General features: G+C 31.7%; 2 protein-coding genes across 3 annotated transcripts in view; one reads left to right on the top strand and one right to left on the bottom strand.

Moving 5' to 3' along the window:
• LOC108971641 (triple functional domain protein) overlaps positions 1–8,909 on the top strand; it is a 69,460-nt gene extending 60,551 nt beyond the window's left edge. The window contains exons 13-20 of the mRNA XM_018937848.1: positions 5,832–5,906; positions 5,977–6,138; positions 6,345–6,460; positions 6,531–6,647; positions 6,728–6,917; positions 6,981–7,118; positions 7,221–7,484; positions 8,360–8,909. Of these exons, the coding sequence (XP_018793393.1) occupies positions 5,832–5,906; positions 5,977–6,138; positions 6,345–6,460; positions 6,531–6,647; positions 6,728–6,917; positions 6,981–7,118; positions 7,221–7,484; positions 8,360–8,581 (1,284 nt within the window). The 3' untranslated portion in view covers positions 8,582–8,909. The remainder of the gene's footprint in view (positions 1–5,831; positions 5,907–5,976; positions 6,139–6,344; positions 6,461–6,530; positions 6,648–6,727; positions 6,918–6,980; positions 7,119–7,220; positions 7,485–8,359) is intronic.
• A 6,391-nt stretch (positions 8,910–15,300) lies between these two features.
• The window catches only part of LOC108971598, a 7,945-nt gene continuing 2,277 nt past the window's right edge, over positions 15,301–20,968 (bottom strand). For both annotated transcript variants that reach the window (XM_018937771.1, XM_018937772.1), the window contains exons 2-10: positions 19,642–19,735; positions 17,393–17,692; positions 17,260–17,328; positions 16,978–17,191; positions 16,697–16,914; positions 16,498–16,631; positions 16,278–16,432; positions 15,946–16,187; positions 15,301–15,861 (exon numbers count right to left, since the gene is read on the bottom strand). In XM_018937771.1, coding sequence (XP_018793316.1) covers positions 15,397–15,861; positions 15,946–16,187; positions 16,278–16,432; positions 16,498–16,631; positions 16,697–16,914; positions 16,978–17,191; positions 17,260–17,328; positions 17,393–17,692; positions 19,642–19,713 — 1,869 coding nt within the window. In that variant the 5' untranslated portion in view covers positions 19,714–19,735 and the 3' untranslated portion in view covers positions 15,301–15,396. The remainder of the gene's footprint in view (positions 15,862–15,945; positions 16,188–16,277; positions 16,433–16,497; positions 16,632–16,696; positions 16,915–16,977; positions 17,192–17,259; positions 17,329–17,392; positions 17,693–19,641; positions 19,736–20,968) is intronic.

The following is a 20,968-nucleotide window of genomic DNA, read 5'->3' as shown; positions in this document are numbered from 1 at the left end:
TTTCCCGATACATACATATATTGGGCAGTCGAAAATCTAGATGTGTATAAGAGACAGCATTTGTACGTACACGTGTGTCGTTGGGTCAGTCAGTCAGTTAGTCATTCACAATTATTTTTTATTTAATGAGATGTTTGCCTTTTGGCTTTGCTTCAGCGTATGCATGCACATACTTTCGTACTTACAAGCTTATTTGTATGCAACTGACTTTTTATTTGCCTAATATTTAGTTTTTCAGCGGTCGCACTCATCTCACGCTGCTGAGCTGAAGCGATCGGCTCGGGTGTGAGAACCACAACGCATAAACATATTTCTCAAGCGATTCAGTTCGCATTTGCCCTGCTGCCAGAATGCTTTCTGTGGCATTTAGTATTTATATCCATTTTACACGAATCACATTGTTCAAAAAGATTGTTTGGCAATTTCACTTGTGCTTGGGATAAGCGAATTTAAATTAAGTGGAAAAATATTTGAAATAAAAACCAAAAAAATTATTTAAACAAAATCAAAAATATTTTATCTTAAGTGTACTGCTAAAATTAATTTAAAAATTGTACAATCAGTATGTGTACTTTATTGTGCGCTTTCGAAAAATAATTCGCAAAAAAAATTGTTAATTTAGTAGTTGTTTAGTGAACAATACAAGTGGCTTGACCACTTGCGCGCAAATAAAAAGAAACTGGCATACGAAGATCGCGGTGGTTGGCGAAAATTTCGTCGCAAAGTGCACAGTGTATTTGGAGCAGTTATTGTAAGTCTGAAGCGAACTAAGAAAGCTAAAATTTATGTATATGTAAAAAAAATTAAAGAGAAGGTCTTGGTAATCCCAAAACTATTACTTTCTTTATTAAAATGTCATTAAAAGATGAGGAGTTAGTCCTAAGTAGGGATACTGAGTAACGTTAACCATTGAATTTAAGTGAAAAGTTTAGTTCGTCTGTCTTCAATACCAGAACCCTGAATGCCTTTTAAAATGACATCTACATATATTCAAAAATATATTATAAATAGTTCTTCGAAAATGCCAAATTCTTAACTTAATTATTTATTTGCAATTTGTAAATTATAATTGTAAAGCCTTTAAATTCAGTTCCATGAATATATCTTACTAACTGATGCTTGAGGTTTGCAGCGATTCCTGCTAATCATTTTTAAAGGTTTTTAAGTTATCAATTGCTGTGATGACGTCACGATAGCGTATATATTATAAAATAGCCCTACATTTTCTTAATTTGATTGCAAAGTAAAAACTGTTATTAAAAAAYTATACTTGGAGAGTATTTTTATATATTATAACTCTCATGGGTATCGAAACGGGAATATGTTCGTTCGTTTTGGCTAACCTCTTTTGAAAATCTTTTTCGGATTTTACATAAGATACTAAAATTGCACCGCTGAGCAGGGGATGTAGATAAAAATTGATGACTGGAAAAATTGTGTGTAAACCTTTTCGTTAGAAACTTTGTACGAACATCGATTAGAGATCATAAAAAAGAGAGCACAAATGCGAAAACACAAATCATCGCTCAAACACCTTCTCCACCGAATTTTGTATTTTTTGTCTTATTTGCTTTCATAAATAAAAAATCTGCGCCGACATCGGAATGTACTACGAGCGGAGACAAAATGTACACTTTTTTGTCAAAAAAAAAAAACTAAATTCATTGTTGAAACTCTTTAATTGACTCAAAGGGCGCAATTAAAATATTTGTATCAGTAACTCTGAAACAAAATCTACCAGTCAGTGGCAAATTTGATCAGTTCATATTACTTGATTAATATTGGTGCTAAGCAGTCAAGAGTCTGCGCAGTCAAATCTGTTTGTGCCTTAATGATAAATTGTTTCTCCGCTCTTTTTACCAAATATCCGTTAAACATTAATAATTAATGTAATTTAAGTTAATATTATTCAAATAAGTATGAGTTCTGACCAAAATTCTGGATTTCAGGACCTATTGGGTCAATATTTTTCTCAAATTGTCATTTAATGAAACAGCATTTACTAACAGCAAACGAGGTGAGTTTTTATTACCGATTTCATCAAAATGTATTTTAATTAATTCAATTCAATTCAATAATTCTATGCTTATAGCCTGTTTGACGTATACTTGAAAGATAAGAAACTAATTAAAGACTACTGAACTTCGTAACATCATAAGGGTTCATATCTGTAGATACACTTGATTCTAAATTTTTGACGAATTTTCAGTTCAAAAATTCTCACTTCTCTCTTTAAAAATATCAAGCTTGGCAAGTTCTTTAACCTACTCCTCTCTCTTAGAACCCCGAGCTTGTCAGTTTTTTTTATTGTTCTTCTATTTTAAACATTCCACACACCTCATGTGTGGAATACAATGCTCGTGACAGACTGCAAACTACATCTGTCAAATATTAAAATACACACGTTCATATGGACGGACCTATTTTGATAGCTGCACGACTACACGACGGCAGGCCGACAATTGTCGTAGAGTTGACAGTAGAATGGAAGATAGAAAGATGAGGTAGAGTGGYGATGCCACTAATATGTAAAATGTAAAATTACTCAAAGCTCTAACAAACCTGACGTTATTTTACAAATAAAAGCATAAAATAGCTTACATAGCATAAAACAGTTACATCATTTATAGTAACAATTGATAATTTAAAACAAACAAATTTACCTATTTACTTATTTTTTTCTAAAAAATTTCACTTTGAACAAAATATTAAAATTTCATTGAAGTGCAAGGTATTAGTATGGCCACAACGTTATGTTGCTGCCCTCTCACAAACGTTCATGTAGTAGGATTCATAACGCCATTTTCAGTTCACTGTAGTGCTGCTGCAGTCTGTCGCGAGCATTGTGTTCCTCACATCACCCTTCACAGCTCACAATTTGTTTTGATTTATTTGCGAGAAAATCATCAAACGGATTAGCTGCTCTCAATCACTACCTCCATGAGAACTGCCTGTGTCCAATATCCAGGGTTTTCTCATTCACAAAATACATATATTTTACATATGCCCAAGCATCTTGCCTGACACCGAGCTGCATTTCGTAAGAGGGTGTACTCAGAAAGCACTTAATTAAGAACCGACAAATCACATCGGCAWCACGCTGTCATTACCGACGCGACTACAATAAAAACGTGCGTATATTTTTAGTGGCGCATTGTGGAGAAATAACAAAAATTTTTGTATTTATATGCATACGTAAGTATGCATGTGTGTGAATATGCACCTGTGTAAGTATTTTTGTGGGTGTACATGAAGAAAGAATGGAAAACAGGAAGCGGGCGCTTTCAGATGCTTTTCATTTCATTTCATTTCATTATTTCATGCAGCCAATTAAATACTTTTTAAAGCTTACATACACAAATGTTGACACATGCTATTCGAAGGAATGAGCGAAATTTTCAGACTATGCGGACTGTTTATTTATTTGCTTTCAATGCTAAGGCTTCCATTGGAACCTCTAGAGTTAATATTTACTAATTTATTGCAAACATGTCGTGTTGTTCAGATTTCAAGGGCCGAGGACGCTTTTTATCAGCTTTCGTACTATAAACAAATGTARGACCTAAGGAAACTTTATATATTACATATAATATGTACGTGACCCCAATCGCTCGACTTTCCCGATACATACATATATTGGGCAGTCGAAAAGGCCTTTTTGTATTTCTAATAAAACTTTAACTTATTTTTTTTTTATTTATACTAATAAATAAATAAACAAATATGTAGCTTTTCGTCGACCACTTTTTGCCATTTTTCCGCTAGAAACATTCTTCAATCTGTGTACATCGAAATTTCCAGAACGGAAACGAGCGAACCATTGTTGTGCTACACGAACTGACATCGCATCGCCTCCACAAACTTCACGAATTTCATTGCTGGCTTGCGAGGCATCTTCCATTTTTTATACAAAAATTTCAAAATACAGTGAATTTCTTCGTTATGTTCACTCATTTTTGAACAGTTGTAACTTTTTTTTGGTAAATGAAGCTTAAAATCTCACCTTCCCAACACTGTAGRGACACAATTTGATTGGTAGCACTGGAGATATACGACTGCAACGACATCTATTGACAAAATACGAAAAGGYTTTTTCGACTACCCAATATATGTATATATTTTTTTTCGCAATATACATAAAATATACTTACAATAAATAATAAAGGGGTTGAGTACGTATAGACTTTAATATGTTAGCTTCATAAACGGTGGGAAAGTTTTTGTTAAAGTGTTTCTCATATGATATTTCTCCATAGTTTACTTAGTAACACACATTGTTCTCACTTTTACACGTGCTTACCCCTACTTATCGTTTAATATTTTGGGTCTGAGACTCAATTTATAATTTGTGTAATTTTTCAGGAGAGATGTATCGTAACTAACTAACTAACATAACCTTCAAATACTGTTTTTTTTTTTTGTTAATTCATTCATGAACAGACTTTCTAAGATGATTCTTGGACTTTTAAATTTTATGTTTATTATAATTGTATTTTTTATTAAGTCAAAGTTTCTCAAAAAAATTTATAAAATTTAAAAATGAAAACCCGTTTTTTTTTATTTATTATTATTATTATTATTATTTTTTTTTTTTTTTTAATTTTTTTTTTAATTTTTACTCTTCGCTAGCTAGAACTTAACATCTTCGGAACATTTACTACACTGAACTTTACCAAGTGGCTTATGGAATGACACTCTCGCTCTTATTTTTCCAATTCCCTTTTTTTATATTTGAAAGCTTTATCACTCTYGTTTTTTTAGAAAACTTCAAATTATGCAAATTTTCCATACATTTGTTATAAGCTTCGCTGCGATGGCCTTCAGTGCCTTCAGCGAATATTGTTTTTTTCCGAGTTCGGCTCATTACTGAGGCGCTTTCGTTAGATTTTTGGAAAGTTTCGAAATCATATTCTTAACGCCACGTCTCTTCTCTAGTAATGTTGAGTTTAAGTTTTTTATGACTTCACGACATTCACGGAATACTTGTGCCACTCAAATGCTTATGTGCTAAATTAGCCTTCCCAAAATTTTTGTGCAAATTTTCAACTATTCCATAGCCGTGATTCCATTTGAAATACACACTTCCAAGCAATCATTCTATCTGTTTTGTGAGACCACAAAGGCTGTTTTAGGGGTTAGGTGAAAATTTCCAAAAATCGATTTTTTTTTTTTGTTTGCTTTATTAAATTCTACAATACCGCTAGTAATAATTTCGGAGATACGGCCCCTGTAAGTGCCCTGTCCTTAAASGCGTTTTTCTCGAAACTGTGTTTTTGAAGTCGGAAAATTTTACCAAAAATGAGATTTTTTGTTCAAAGTCTGAGAAAAGAAGGACAATTTTAATATGTTTTTTATTTCCTACGTTCAAAAACGAGATTTAGATATGTACTAACAGAATATGCTTAGTTTTTTAATTTTATATGAACCAATAATAAGTTATGCTGTCCACGACGAGAGCATTGTTTTGAGAGGCACCCAGGGAAATGCGGTCTCAACGACGTTTTTTTTATCGAAATTTCAGGAGATATTGTTCGAATATATAYCTTTGATATAACGTACTATATTTTTCAAATAAATGATTGCTTGTATTAAAAAAAAAAATCGTAAAAATACCTTCTTTTTTTTTTCTTGTACCTCTGATACCCACCTAACTCCTTTATTGCGGTATTGAATAGCTGTGAAAGTCCTGTGATTTCAGAGTTGGACTGTTTGCATGTGATTTGAGGACAATTTTTTGCAAATTCAAATTTCATCATTCCGTGAAACTCCAACTATAATCGTTCCTAAAAAACACCTATAATCCCAATTGTTTTCTTTTCATTCATTTGCAGGCAAGTGCTGGAAAAATGGAGGGCAATCCCGCCGTAGATTTGTCCGAAATTGAGCAAATTGTCAAAGAGAAAACGGTATGCTTTTTAKATCCCAACAAAGATTTATATAACAATAATAATTTGCTTTTTTCCTGTCACGCTACAGGAACAACACGAGGAGAAATCGAAAATATTAAAACCAAACGTAAACAACTTCGGCAATAGCATCAATGCTGATGTGTGCGCCAGCAACGGTTGCAACACAGTTGGTGAGAAAACAGATACTACAGACAGTTACGATAACAGTAACACGTACAACCATGAGGAGGTAAGTCGAAATCAAACATATTTATCKTCGAAAGTATTGAGTTTTAAGTCGACTTCAAGCAATTGTTCAAAAGTAAAATTGCACACAGAGTCGTATTTTCACTTTCTTCTAATAATTAAAATCATACTTCCTTATCAATTTCAAAGCTAAGAGGGATTATTATCTATTTCATTATTTATTTAGAATGTTTTTTTCCACACTTTCAGTGCAACACTGAGAACAGTGATATTGAGAGTGCGCTACGATTGCGTCAATATGCAATCGATGAGCTAATAACTACCGAAAAGTCATATATTGAAGACTTGAAGAGTATAGTTGATGAGTAAGTTAACGCTTTTTGAGCGCCGAAATCGGGAACTTTGTATAAAGCTTTGTTTTATTTTCAATCGCAGTTACCTAGCCGAGGTGCTGGATCCCAAAAGTGATATACCCAAACCCGACGATTTGAAGGGAGGCAAAGAGCGTATGGTTTTTGGCAATATTGAAGCTATATATGAGTGGCATAAGAAGTAAGTAAACTGCAACAGCGCAAAACATGCGTGAAATTGTTAAAAAAAAAAAATATATATATTGTATTTTATTTCGACAGATCCTTTTTGGAAGCGTTAGTGCGCTGCCGCAATTCCCCCGCTGATCTGGGCCCCCTAATCAAACGTTATCTACACAAATTTGATATGTATAATAAATATTTTCAAAACAAGCCGGTATCGGATCACATTGTGACCACGCACCTGCTATATTTTGACAAAATCAGACAGAATTTAGGTAGCCGCTTGGATGTAAGTGATTAATCACAGCTTTAAAGCAAAATATTTATACTAAAAATTTAATTTTCTGCGTAGCTCAACGATTTGCTCATAAAACCAGTGCAGCGATTGCCGAAATATGTGTTATTATTTAAAGAGATTGCCAAATATGCCCGAGCTGCTGGGCGCGATGCCGAAGTGGTTGGCGTCGAAGAAGCTATGCGGGTTATGGGTGTAAGTTTTCTACCATTTTTCTTGTTTAATCGTATAAATAACCACAATTAGTCGTTTTCCGCTGCAATATTAATATTAATAAACTTTTCGTGACACTTTTAGATGATTTGTAAGGCTGCTAATGAAGCGATGGAATTACGTCGTTTACAAAAATTCGAGGGTAAAATCACTGCGCAAGGAAAACTTCTATTGCATGACAAACTCTACTGCATTGATGACGAAAAGGCTGATCGCAATGCTTATATGTTGCAGAAACCGCGTGAACTTTATGTTTTCCTTTTTGAGCAGAGCATAATTTTCGCAGATATCGATGGCAAAAAACTACAATATAGTAGTCCAACATACACCTATCGCACGCATATACAGGTGAATTTAAATTTAAATCGATTGGGGTGTAAAAGTAATAAATATTTCCTTAAAAGTTGTAAGCTTAAAGTTAGTTTGATTGTTTGATCTTTAATTTTCAAAGATAGTTGAGTTTTCGAAAGTTTTTGGTATCTTCATTAAAATTATTTTTTGACTTTAATATTTTTTTGTTGAAAGACCGTTAAACATCTGCTTTACTCATACATTTTTTCGAATAATCGAATATTACTCGAACTGACTTAATATCGTTTATTTTGATACTAACCTAATGTGTTTTTATACKCTGAACAGGGTATATTAAGTTTATCACGAAGTTTGTAACACCCATAAGGAATCRTCGGAGACCCTATAAAATATATATGTAAATGATCAGCATATCGAGCTGAGTCGATGTTCCTTCTGTATGCCTGTATTCCTGAAAAGTTYTATAGCAACTGAAGTTACCGTTTTTTTCTTGTTTTTTACTTTACAAAATGACAATAATTTTTATTAAATTCACGAAAAATCGGTCAGACTCTCCAATCAAGTCCTTTAGTTCAGTAAAGTATGTGATTGTATGCAGTTGAACTAGAGCAAATTAGTCTTTCAAAAAATGTTGGATTGCTGCAGATAAAATATAAGCAAATTTGCGTTAAATTGGGTGAAATTTTGTATTACAATAACCACAAAAAACAAGGATTTCAATTTTCGCATTTTCTATGTAAATTTTATTTTTATTTTTATTTTACATTAATTTTTTTTTTTTTTTTACTAAATTGATGAGAATAGTTGAGTCGGTTTATAGATCAATTGCATATAAATAATAATAACATTAAAACAATTTAATTTGAATTTGATAAATAAATACCATTGTTTAATAAAAAATTCTTCCGCAGGTCAACAAAATGCAGCTAGAAGAATTAGAAAACAATCGTTTTCAGCTCAAATCTACCGATCCAAATAAACCGGGCTTGAAAATAATTTGCTACGCGTCCAGCGTGGAGTTGACCAACGAGTGGCTGCGCATCATACGCAATATATTACAGTCACAACATGATTTCCTGCGGGCTATAACCAGTCCAATCGAATATCAACAACAGCAGCAGCAACAGAATTAAAATTCGACAAAGAAACAAAACTAACTAAAAAAACAACAAAAACAAAAATCACAACAAAACAGCAATCATGTACAATTATTTGCAAAAATCAATTCATGGAAATTTCAATATAAACTATTTACAGTGCTCTATTTGAAATCTGCATGGAATTATGTGCAGAAATATGACAAAAGCGAAATTTTAAATCAGTAAAAGAGTAAAAGTGCGTACTGAGAGGAAATGCAAAGTTAAAATTGGCACAAAAGTGGTTACAAAGAAAAGCGCCAAGCGGATTTATTGAAGTACTAAGACACATACACACGCTTTTATATTCTAACAATTATTATTATTTTTTATGCTAAATGCCTTCATGTTGTACCCCATTTGTATTAGTTGAGAGAAAGACTATATAAAAAACGCTCGCCAATTTCAAATTACATTTTAGTGCTGCGGGTGCATTTTATGTTTGTCTATATATGATTTTTGCAATGAGTATTAGTCGTTAGTCTGGCTGTATTTATGTATTTACATAAGTCAGTCTGTACATATTTACAACAAAATACGTATATGTGTTACCCATTGTAACGACCGAACTTTAGTTGTCAAAGGTATGAGAGATTTAAAAAAATTTTATTTTTTCAATAAATTCGCCTAGTTCTAGTGTGGAATTTTCCAAAATGCAAAAGCGCATGTTAAATGCGTTAGATATTATATGTAATTTAATTGAAAATAATTTTAATTGTTTTTTCTATAGCAAAGAAAACTATGTCTAAATATATTTTACGAATAAGCACTGGGATAAGTACGGAGCAGAGTTATAAGTGTAATGAATTATAATTAACTGTATAATTTAAGTGATCCTAACGAGTGATTTATGCTGTTAAGAGATATGTATTTAACTTAATTTAACTCATTTTCTTTTATAAATTTACAAATATCTTTAATTAAGTAAAAAAAAATACAAAAAGTTAAAATGACAATTTTATGTTTCATTTCAATGATTCTGTTACACCAACACGCATTGGTCGCACGATCACATTTAATAACAGTCTGAACGGGGTTTGTAACACCCAAAACGAAACAACGTATAAAAGATCAGTGTGACGGGAACTGGGTCGATTTAGACATCTCCATGCGTTTGTCTGTCTGTTTATACGAAAACTAGGCTTTCGATCTTTTCTCTCCAATAAGCTGCTCATTTGTCAGAACTGCCGATACCTGACAACTTTAGCATGTAGCTGTCATATAATCTGATGAATCAAACTCAAGGCGTTTTATGGAAAACTATTATTTGATAAGGTATCTCCACGAAATTTGGCATAGATGTTATTCAAGGTAACAGTATAATAACCGAAAATATTGTTCTAATCTATAACTGTCAAACAAAYTAATAATTAAAATTAAGTTCTTTTTCTTATAATTTTTATCTGTGAAGTGGTGTAATATATCTTCGGTGTAACCGACGTTGGCGTTTTCTTGTTTTGAAAGTAAACGAAGAATCATTAGAAATCTAACCTCCTTCATTACTTGACGCACAAGCTTTGGTTAGCTGAAGTAACTTCAAAATCGCATAATTAAGTGCAAATTAAATATACAAAATATTTAAATTTAATTAAATGATAAAACCACAAAATACTTACTGATAATTACAATAGTCCATGATTCATAAAATAATATGGAATAGTGAAGTATATGTGGAAGTGCACATGTATGTATGTAAATCTAGGTAAAGTGTACTTTAAGGCAAGCATCTCTTAATGTCATAAGTGTGATTCAAGTTTAGAAATATTAAAATTAGTAACGGTTAGGGCACAATGTACAGCATAGCATTTAAGCAAAAGGTTAAACATCAAATGTAATTCAAAAGATAAGTAAGTGATGAAGAAAGTAATGGCGGTTGATTGCAAACAAATTGATTTTCRTGAAAGTTATTTTCCCTTTGTAGGCTAAAAATGGAAATCGGTAAGGGTTTAAGCTTGATTTTGTGTTAGAATTCAAAGATTTTAGAAAAATTTTGTGTATGTACGCGGTTCAAACACTTGAATGAATTTGTTTATGTTGCAGTTAAAGCCAAAGTTAGGATTTATTATGTTCAAAATTTTGATGAAAAATTAGACATCTTGGATTAAATGTTTTTTCTTTTTCAATTTAATTAATAATTTATTTTTAATTAAGATTTTGGGGATTACAATACAAAAACTAGTGAAAATGGTAACTCAATTGTCTTTTAATACATAATTTGCAACCCTAGTTAAAATTAAAATTAGTTGATGTGTGTATAGTAAAGATTGATCAACACCAGATACAAAATATTAGCCTCACAGGTTGACAGCACCCATCAGAATTGGTATGTGGCGAAAACTGTTAGTTCTTTTTAATATATTTTTTACCGAATAAATTTGAAAACAATATTTTATATTTTCGGTAAAATAGTGTTTACATCTCAGTGTTTTATTTTAATTTTTTAATTTTAGAAGCAATAAATATTTAGATTATTGAGTAAGCTTTCAATACTTTTAAAACTGTAATGACATGTCGAATAATTATCTGAGCCAAATTTATTAACCGCGCAAATCATGAGAAAAGGCATAATCGTATACACACATACACACATAAGTACACAAATACAACTAATGGATAAAGTTTTTTCCGATAAGTCTTGAAATGTGTTTGTGTGTGTAAAACAATGYAACTGAAGAATATTAGAAAGTAATAATAAACGATGGATATTGATATGTATTTTTTTACTCAATTACAAAAAGGGCTTAAAAAATAACAATAAATTAAAAAAAAAATTGTGAATGCAATTATGAAATTGTGTTTGCAAAATTCATAAAAATCTCACAACACACACATCTCACAATGAAAAACATGATGCACTAAAAAGTGTTAGAACCAAATTACAAACGCATAATAATTGCTTAATTCAAAATGCAAAAGGAAAAACTAACAGCCATACTAAACACCAAAACTTAATGGTTTGATCTCAACCTCATGAACTTAAAAAAAAAWTTTTTGTTTGATGTAATGTGAGACATAGTCATTATATACATAGATAAAAAAATTTTGCTGACCTGTGTGTACATATGTATGTGGTCAATTCTTTCATAAATGCATACGTAGTTACTTTAGTTTTATGTAAGTGTTATCAATTATATTTAATTGTTACCCTTTTAGTATATAACGTATTTAAAAATATTTTCTGTATTTATCTTAGTTCTGTCGGCCACTTTCAGCAAATACCGACYTTGATGCCCGCCCTGATTACATTATCTAAGTTTATTAAGGCATGGATCTCAAAAGCGAATATATTTTTTTGTGSTGCATATGTTTCAGAGACTCTTTCGAAATTTTAAGTCAATACAAACTGGACGCAAAGCCAAAAAAATTATTAAATACATGATTCCATTATATAAGGTTGTGTCAWTAGATCAAAAACAACAATTTTTCAAAAGTAATTGAATCCATAACGTCCAAAATCTGCCGTTTTTTGCATTGTTTTGTTTTTATGATTCTAAAAGAAAATGTTCAAAAATTTCAACCCACAGAAATGCAATTTTTGAGTGATAAGGACGCCCCACATTGACACAATCTTCTATAACACTGTGGAACATTTTTGGGATTATTGTCTGGGGGGTGAGAAATTCCAAGTCAGGGTGATGGTACTAGGTCAGTATAGTAAAAACCCTGTCTCTTATACACATCTAGATGTGTATAAGAGACAGGTTGTACTGTGTAATTAAATCGTGATAAATATTCACTTCAAATAGTGTTTTCTTTCTCCCTATTGCCTTACATCCTCAACAATTAGATTTTTGGACTTTAATAATCTAAATTTCATAAACAGACATTGTAGATAAATTTAATTACTACTTTAACTATAATCTAATATATTATATAAAAACACCTAAGAATTTCCGGAGAAACTTGGCTTTCATAAAAATGGGTTTCCCACATACATATATGAAGTTATTAATATTATGTATAATCACGGTTATAACACATAAACACAAAAAGCCACACGAATTTGCTGGATTTAAATTGTAAGAAAAGAGCTTAAATAATATGTCTCAGAATTAGTGGGTTAATGTCTGTCTTAAGGTTCGAAACCAACATTCGTACATAYGCACGTATGTATGTATGTATGTATAAAGGATGAGTTTGTTGGTGTTTATAAAAATAATGCTGAACTTCGTGTAAAATGGAAATATGTACTTTCTTGAAAAAGAATTCGTCAACGTTTAATACTATATATTATTTTTTGCATTCTAAAGCAGAAAAGCAAAAATCTYTTAAGGTGTCTATCGCAAACAACATAATCATTTGTTTCAATTTCTAATTAAATTAAAATTGTAGTATTTATGGTAGTCAAAGTAAAAGATCGATAATAAATAATTAATATATTATATGTATATATATATGCACATACTTATATATCAAAGCGAGCAAAAATAAAAAATAATATTAAATATTCTCAGTAAGCAGAACAATGAAATAAAGGCATGATACTTGACTTCGAAAAAAAAAAAATAAAATAAAAAAGTAGTTTTATTAGAATTAGTAAATAATTTCTATCTAAAGATGGCAGAGCCTTGCCGTAAATTACTGTATTATGTATTTTCGCTGGCATTTGCTTCTGATGACTTCACAAATTTAAAAAGTTATAAGATTTTGGGAAGATTTAGCGCAAATGACCAGATCAGAATTAGAGCCCATACAGTAATGCATTTGTTGATATCTATGAAGTCCGCCATGAACTTTTTTGCAAAGGCTTCAAAAAAATGGTAATCCCCTCCATGAAAATTTTTGGTGACTAGTTAGTTGTCTCCCACACTTTAAGAAAATTCTGACAACCCCGAAAATTCGCTAACTTACCCCTTCTTCCACAGTGCGTCATGAAAGGGACCCAAACACACGCAATTTATATAGAACCACTAGTTAATCCGTCCACGCGTTGCTGTGGTATACATTTTMTACTATTATTCATATAATAAAATATTCAATACAGCGAAAATTTTATTTACATCCCAAGAGGTAATTGATAATTTTTGCACCACTTTGCGGTGCTTTGCCATCTCCGGACCGGTGGTGATATTTATTTGTGTATCTTCASTAACCTCAAATGAAACATTTTCTTTATCCGCCATATAAAATTAAAAACTCTTTGCTTTGTTGCTACAATAATTCTTACATTAATTTTCCTATTTCTCCATAAACTTTCAACATCATCATTTTCATCCAAAATTTCGAAATACAACCCTAGTATAATCTTATTTTAACGCAGAGGATAGACAAGTGCTGAACACATAGAGTGCGACACGACATGGCAGCACGACAGCGAACTGTAAATGGCRTCGTGAATCCTTCTCCATGAACATTTGTAAGAAGATAGCGGCATGTACACAAAACAACRCAGCTGTACATTTTGCATGTACACAATTTCGTTGTGGCTATACTAAATACCTTTCACTTCAATGAAATTTCAATATTTTGTTCGAAGTGACATTTTTTATGCAAAAAATAAGTAAATTTATTTGTTTTAAATACTAATGTCGTTAACTAATATAAGAATATATTGAAGTTAGCGAGAGCGACAACTGTAGGCCTGCAGTCGTGTAGTTGTGCAGCTGTCCAAATAACTGCGTCCATTAGAACGTGTGTATTTTAATATTTGACAGATGTCGCTTTCAATCTGTCGCACTTCATACTGTTTATTTCCCATTACGAAACTTTCCACTTCGTTCATTTCATTGTTTTTGCTCATTTTTTTATTTTTTATTATYAACTTTGTTGGCATGTTTGTTAAATTTTCCAGTGATGCTTATAATATTTGACCGAAGTAGCTGACCAAAAACAATTCGCCTACAAGTATGCCACGTTTACATAAAAGTTTGAACTATTGTTGGTGACGTTTGTATAGCATACAAAAGTGTGTACTCACTTAATTAATTAAAAGTTTCGTCAAAATATGTCAAATAATTGAAAACACWTCATATTCGTTTATTTCATGATTTGGTAAATCTTATAAAAAAATAATTAGATTAATTCAATATAAAATAAGACTTCGTAAAGATTTAAAATACACAGAWAAAATATTCTGCCTACTTAATATCTCCATCGCTCTACCTGCAAGCATGGCAATGCGCTGTGTACGCATGCGTCCCATTTACCTACTCTGGGATCTCGACTGGTTGCTTGTGTATCACGTAGTTGATAGGTAACAGTGAAGCGTTAGATAAAATTATTTGATTAAGAAGTAAGAAATCATAAAGCCGTCAATAGAACTTGATCGCAAACAATATACATTAACAAATAGTCACAGAAAGGTTTAGAGTAAAAATTAAATACTGCTTAATTATCGATTTAATTTAACAATACAACATGTCATGTTTAATAGTTATATATTTCTTTATAGAAAATATTTCCCACTTTTTAGTTTGATGTGCTTAGAAGCGTATTTTTGTAATATTATTAATATTTGCGTAACGCATASATTTTCTATTGACTAAATTCACTTATAAGGTTGTAAAAATTGTAAGTGTGTGTTTTGTATATGGGTAATTCATGTAACAGTCTTTGTGTTTACCTATAGTTTTGTTTCCTATTTCCAACAGTGACAATCCTACTCAAAAATATTTCTGATAGAAAGTTTTTAACCTGTAATGTTTGAATGATACCTTTTGAAAAATTATACCTATGCTTTCTCCCACTGGTGTTACCATGAAAATAATACTCATCAGTCTATATTATATTACCTTTAATTAGACATGATCAAGTTAAAGGAAAAATCATATTTACATATTTGCTTAGCATTAGTTAAGTGAATTAAGTAGTCATTAATCAATTTGCCCTTTGTGAGTAATGTATGTTTCATACAAAGATGAATCTTTGCTGCGTCTCTTTAGCCGAGAGCAAGTTACTACCAGAGTGCCCGAGAGTACAAACATAGYTACAGAGAGAATTATTGTTAATGCTGATAATGTAGTCGTTTTTATACATGTTTGATTTCCTTGAGGCTCCAACCGACGAGAATGTGGGTAAAACCCATTCCCATCGGACTCACCCTCCTGGAGTACACGCAACGATTGAAACAGATTCAAATTTTCCGATAACGAAGCAGGYTGTTTATCTGAATTCGATATAGCCATTAAGTCTAAGCTATTTCYAGAATTTTGTGATGAATTTGTTTTCTCTACTTCAGACGCAGTTGAGTCTAATGCAGATTGTAAATTGGGTGTTGTTGAATTTGATATATCTCGTTTAGATACAGTTTTCGAGTTGCGCCAGTGACATGGCTGACTCTAGAAAATTTTAAATATATGTCGTCACTTAATCATAGAAAAAACTATTAAAAACAAAACAACAGTTTCCTGTTCAGTTCTTACCGGACATCGGCCGTGACACATTCGTACATCACATTCTATATATAATGCTGGCGAGCCTGTAAAGCGAAAAGTTTTCATATATGCATAAACTTGTGTTTCGAAAATTCCCGAATCAGACCAAGAGCCTCGAAATCTGGAAATTAGCTTATCATCCACAGGGCAACCGTATTCATCAATAAGCTGAATCTTTTTGTTAGCACCGTTATGTGCATAACAATCGTTTACAACAATATCGAAACCATCTAGAAACATTTGTTATTATTATTCTGTTATTGTGTGTTTGAATACATGCTCTCATAAAGTATGTATGGAAATATTAAATATATTCAAACCGTATTTGCTGCGCATGTAAATTATCAATGTGAGTGGGTCGCCAACTCGCACAGGTCCAGTGACACGTGGTCCTCCAATCCCGTATCCATTTTGTATTTCCATATAACACTCTGGTGGACTTAAAGTAAATACAACGGGGTTGCCGGTCGCTACTCTATTTGAGWTAAAATTCAAATATCTCTTTACCCTATACGAAAGGTTATTTGTTTTAAAACTTACTCGACGTCTAAGAATGGAAAGGTTACTGTTTTCCAAAAGTCGTAGCCATATTCGCAGGTGACTTTAAAGTGTTCATCATATTCTTCTTCTATGAGCGGATTGTATTGTACTGTCACAGTATTCCACATAAAGTTCTGTGACAAAACCAAATTTCAGAATAAAAATATATGTAAGTATGTTTATTTTTTAATATCATTACAGTTGGATTTTTCCTTTTTTCTTCATGAAGCGCATTTTTTCCTAAAGTTCCACAGCGATTCAACTGAATGAAAAATTCGTAATAATCCCGACCTGAACCATTTATATACATGCAGTCGGGATCATATGCATAACCAGCTGAATATATTAATCCATTAAAGGTAGCATTGAATCCAATACGAATTTTCATATAATCATCCTGACACTCCGCTTCAATGTCTGTCTCAAATAATTTAAGATAGACCATGCATATGAACATAAAAATTATTTGGAAAAACTTACGGTGTACTCGAGTATTGTTATAAATGAAATTCTTGTTGTAGTCACGTTCCCAGTAATCACTTGGCCACTTATCTGACTCATAGGACAAATTATGGTAGTCGTCTCCGCCATCATTTGAACTCGAGCTCACTCCAGCGGATTCGTATCCTGGCAGTCCTAGATGTGGGCGATTTATCCGATAAGGAATATGTCCTGATGAGTCTGGAATGTGGTCCTACATTAAAAAGAATAATTATAAAAATATACATATGTATGTAACAGTACAGCTACAAATTCACTGACTACTTCTTGACGGAGCTTTCCTCGTGTTGCAATATCTCCCGTTCGATTTAAATTCTCTTTGGTTATTTTCTAAATTTACAACAGATAATTAAATAAGTAATTGTGAAATTCTTTTGTACATTATTTAAAATACTTTATGTTTTATCTCCGCAGCGGAGCCAGCACGCTTTGTAAGTTTAACCGGTGTGGGAGCTGTTGCATTTGGCTTACTAATGTATGACTTGGATGACAATGCCACAAGTAACTGCTTCGAACGGTCTCCATTTTTTTCGCCGTCTCTGTTGCTATGATTATCAACTCTGATTGTAGGTTTCGGAATGGTTGGATTTCTTATTATTTTATTGCTTCGATTTATAACGGAAGTGGATATACTTGTGCCGTCAGCTGTATTCTCCGTAGATGACTCAATTGTTACTGCTGTCAAGTGTGATGACTAAGTAAATACAATAAACACATTACATTTCCTGATATAATGAATGTTAGTTCATATTGCACTCTTAACAACTGCATGTTATTATTCTATTTGATATTATTAAATTAACTATGTTATCACAATGCGCGTGAAAGGTATAAATTATGTACATACATACATATGTAAGATTTTTCATTATTCATTCCACATAAATTCTGGTATGTTATTTACATGCACACACAAGAGTGTAATGTTTTGCATTGAATACATAAGCAGATGCATTATTACATAGTATGTGCAGTGGACAGCAAAAGTTACAGAACGACAATACGCATTATAGTAGTAAACGCTATAAATTATTCCACTCCATTGTTAGCGCTGGCAATAGCAGTAGCTACTCATCAAATGAAACTAGTTTTAAGAAACTTAAAGATGCTACTACAGTAGGTGGTATTTGCTTATATTTGTGTTATACATCTGACTAAATGAATGACCTGCATAATATCATAGTAAGGGTTAAACTAACATTATTACGGAACCTATATCACACACATATACAGCTTTTCACTCAAATTCTCAGACTTAATTGCTAATATTTTAAATGTCAATAATGCATAATAATCAAAACATAAGTAGTAGAAATTTATGAAACATGAAAACTTGTTAGTAAAAGTCCGTTAAGAAAGAGAGTTTAGTTACTTTGTACATTGTTTTGAATTAATATGAAGTAGTTGATTCCACACCATAGTATGCTTGTGGTATATGCAGAGTTTTAATGATGAATTAAGTGCGTACAGTTTAGCTTGGTTAAATTTAACTCTGTAACGAATATTTTTTATAGCGGTTTATTAGTATGTTTGTTTGTATCTATGTAGTTTCTTCGGTGGCAAAAAAACTATGCAGCTGAAAGCATCAAATGACGTCATTTGATTAACAAGTTTACTCTAACTCATCTTTAAAGAAAGTGAAAGCACAACGTGTTAAATAACAAATATGACTTAAAAAACTAAAAAAATTTAAAGCACTTCAAGCGAAAAAATTAAAAATAATATACATATACTATGTATAAGCTGACAGTAATATCCCACACTTTAATAAAAGTATTTTTCAGTCAATGTTACTGTCAGTTTATATGCATTAAGAATTATGGTTCACTATTTGGTTCGCAGTGCTTTAAAAGCGTATTTTTAGCTTTTTTTAATTGTACTATATATGTTTATTTGTTTGATTTTTAAGGACCATCCTTTTCAATTCACTTCACAAATTGTCTTTACTTAAATTATTTTAAAATTACAAGACAATGTTGCTTCGTTAGGGAGTGGTCACGSGAACTTCTAGCTTCTTTGTCAAAATGTGATACATACTTAACTGGGTTTGACTGTGTGTAACAAATACATTTATCTGCGCGCACATGTACGCAGATACATATTCCATACTTTCCGTCCACGATTCAGCATGTAAACAGAAGATGCTATTCTTGATAAGTGAAGAAGTGCAATCGATATGGTATGTGCAATACTACTTCCGTTAATTGAAGATTGGCTAACCTCCGATACAGTTGGAGAAAATGAGTTGCTAAACTACCGTAGCCACTCTCGTAGTTGTATTGGCGCATATATGTACATACATACATATGTATCTAACACTTTTTAACCTACAGAAAACGAAGCAGGAATGTATGAATTCGATTTCAAGACAAATAGAAAGTTGGATAAGGAAGTATAACTTGCAAGATTGACTACTGCGGAAGAATTCATAACCTGCGTTACACTAAGAAAATCAGAGTATAAACAGTAATAAAACACTACTAATTATCACGTACCATAGAACATCAAAATAAGCACGCATATGTACTTGCATATATACATATACATTCACTATTGATTTAACATAGAAATGTGAATTTAAATGGAAAGGTAAATGTAAAACGTTCTTTTAATACTCTAAACTATTATTAAAAATCATCTTACGTTCATTATGGGTAGTAGAAGAGAGACCACGTAAATGAATTTTAATCTTTGACATATTGAAAAACATAACATTCTCGTATCCTCGTTGATGGAACTGCAATGAAATTTTAATGTGTTAATTTAAAAAGTTTGCAAAACAAAGAGCCATTTCTGTGTGCACATACTTATATACGAGTTCGACGTACGATATACTACATTATTTTATAAACTATATTTAATTAATATTTCGAAACCCAGTAAGGAAACATCGGTGATTTAAAGTTGGCAAAAAAATTTAGCTGACATATGAATCTATGCATGTATGTATGTACTCTAAAAATCGGATTGAAAAAACATCGATACATCGAACTATTGATTTTTTAATTAATTTTATTTTGATAAACATATGTACTATATGTATATTTCTTATTTGATTTTGGTCAAATAATTCACATAATGGACAAAAAGACTATACATTCTTATTTGGGGCTCATTAGGGAAGCAGGGCTGTCATTATAAAAACCTAATCAAAAGGGTGCATATTGAATGTTTGGATGAAATAACCATAAAGGAAGACTGCGACTTTTTATTTTAYTTTACATAAAAGATCAACTGACTCCAGAGCCTTAACCAGAGTATTACTATGGAAAAGTTAACAGTAATTACTGTGAAGCTCAATTTTTTAAAGTTGATYAAATCGAAAATCACCCCGTCCACTCCCCATACAATGTGGGATTCCATTTGATTCTACCCTTTCCAGTACACAAATCAAGTAGAAATTAATATACCGAAATAAAATAGGTTGAATCACTTCTTCATCTGGTTTTAAATAGTAGTAAAAACTACAAACGTTTGTTTCTACAAATGTCGCGAAAATTCATATTTAACGTCTTCCCAACCGGTAAACTATTCGTAAGCTTTTTTAGAAAACTTTACAACTTTACAGAACTGATCATCAACACAGTGATGGAAATCTCGGTGATATTATGCCTTACTTTTTCGTCTAATTGTGATGATTTAATTAAAAGTACAATTAAAGTGAAATATAAATTAGCTACGAACTAGAGTGACTATTGACTTAACTTATTATGAATAATGAAACATTTAGAATACAGAATGGCAAAACTAACTTTAATCGCGTTGGAAAAACTCTCTTTCAGTCAGAGTTTAGTTAAAAACTTAATCAAAATACTAAAATAAGATCACTTGCGTGCTACTAGATCGACAAAAGAGATATTCTAAGTCAAAACTCCTTGCCGTGGGTAAGTGAAAGAACATTTTCTTTTTTGTAAATTAAAATTAATTAACATCTGTGTAGTAGAATGATTATAAATTATTACTTATAAGA

The sequence above is a fragment of the Bactrocera latifrons genome, unplaced genomic scaffold (assembly GCF_001853355.1).
Source record: "Bactrocera latifrons isolate USDA-ARS-PBARC rearing strain unplaced genomic scaffold, ASM185335v1 scaffold_35, whole genome shotgun sequence".
Lineage (NCBI taxonomy): Eukaryota > Metazoa > Arthropoda > Insecta > Diptera > Tephritidae > Bactrocera > Bactrocera latifrons.
This window is presented reverse-complemented; position numbering and strand designations above follow the sequence as displayed.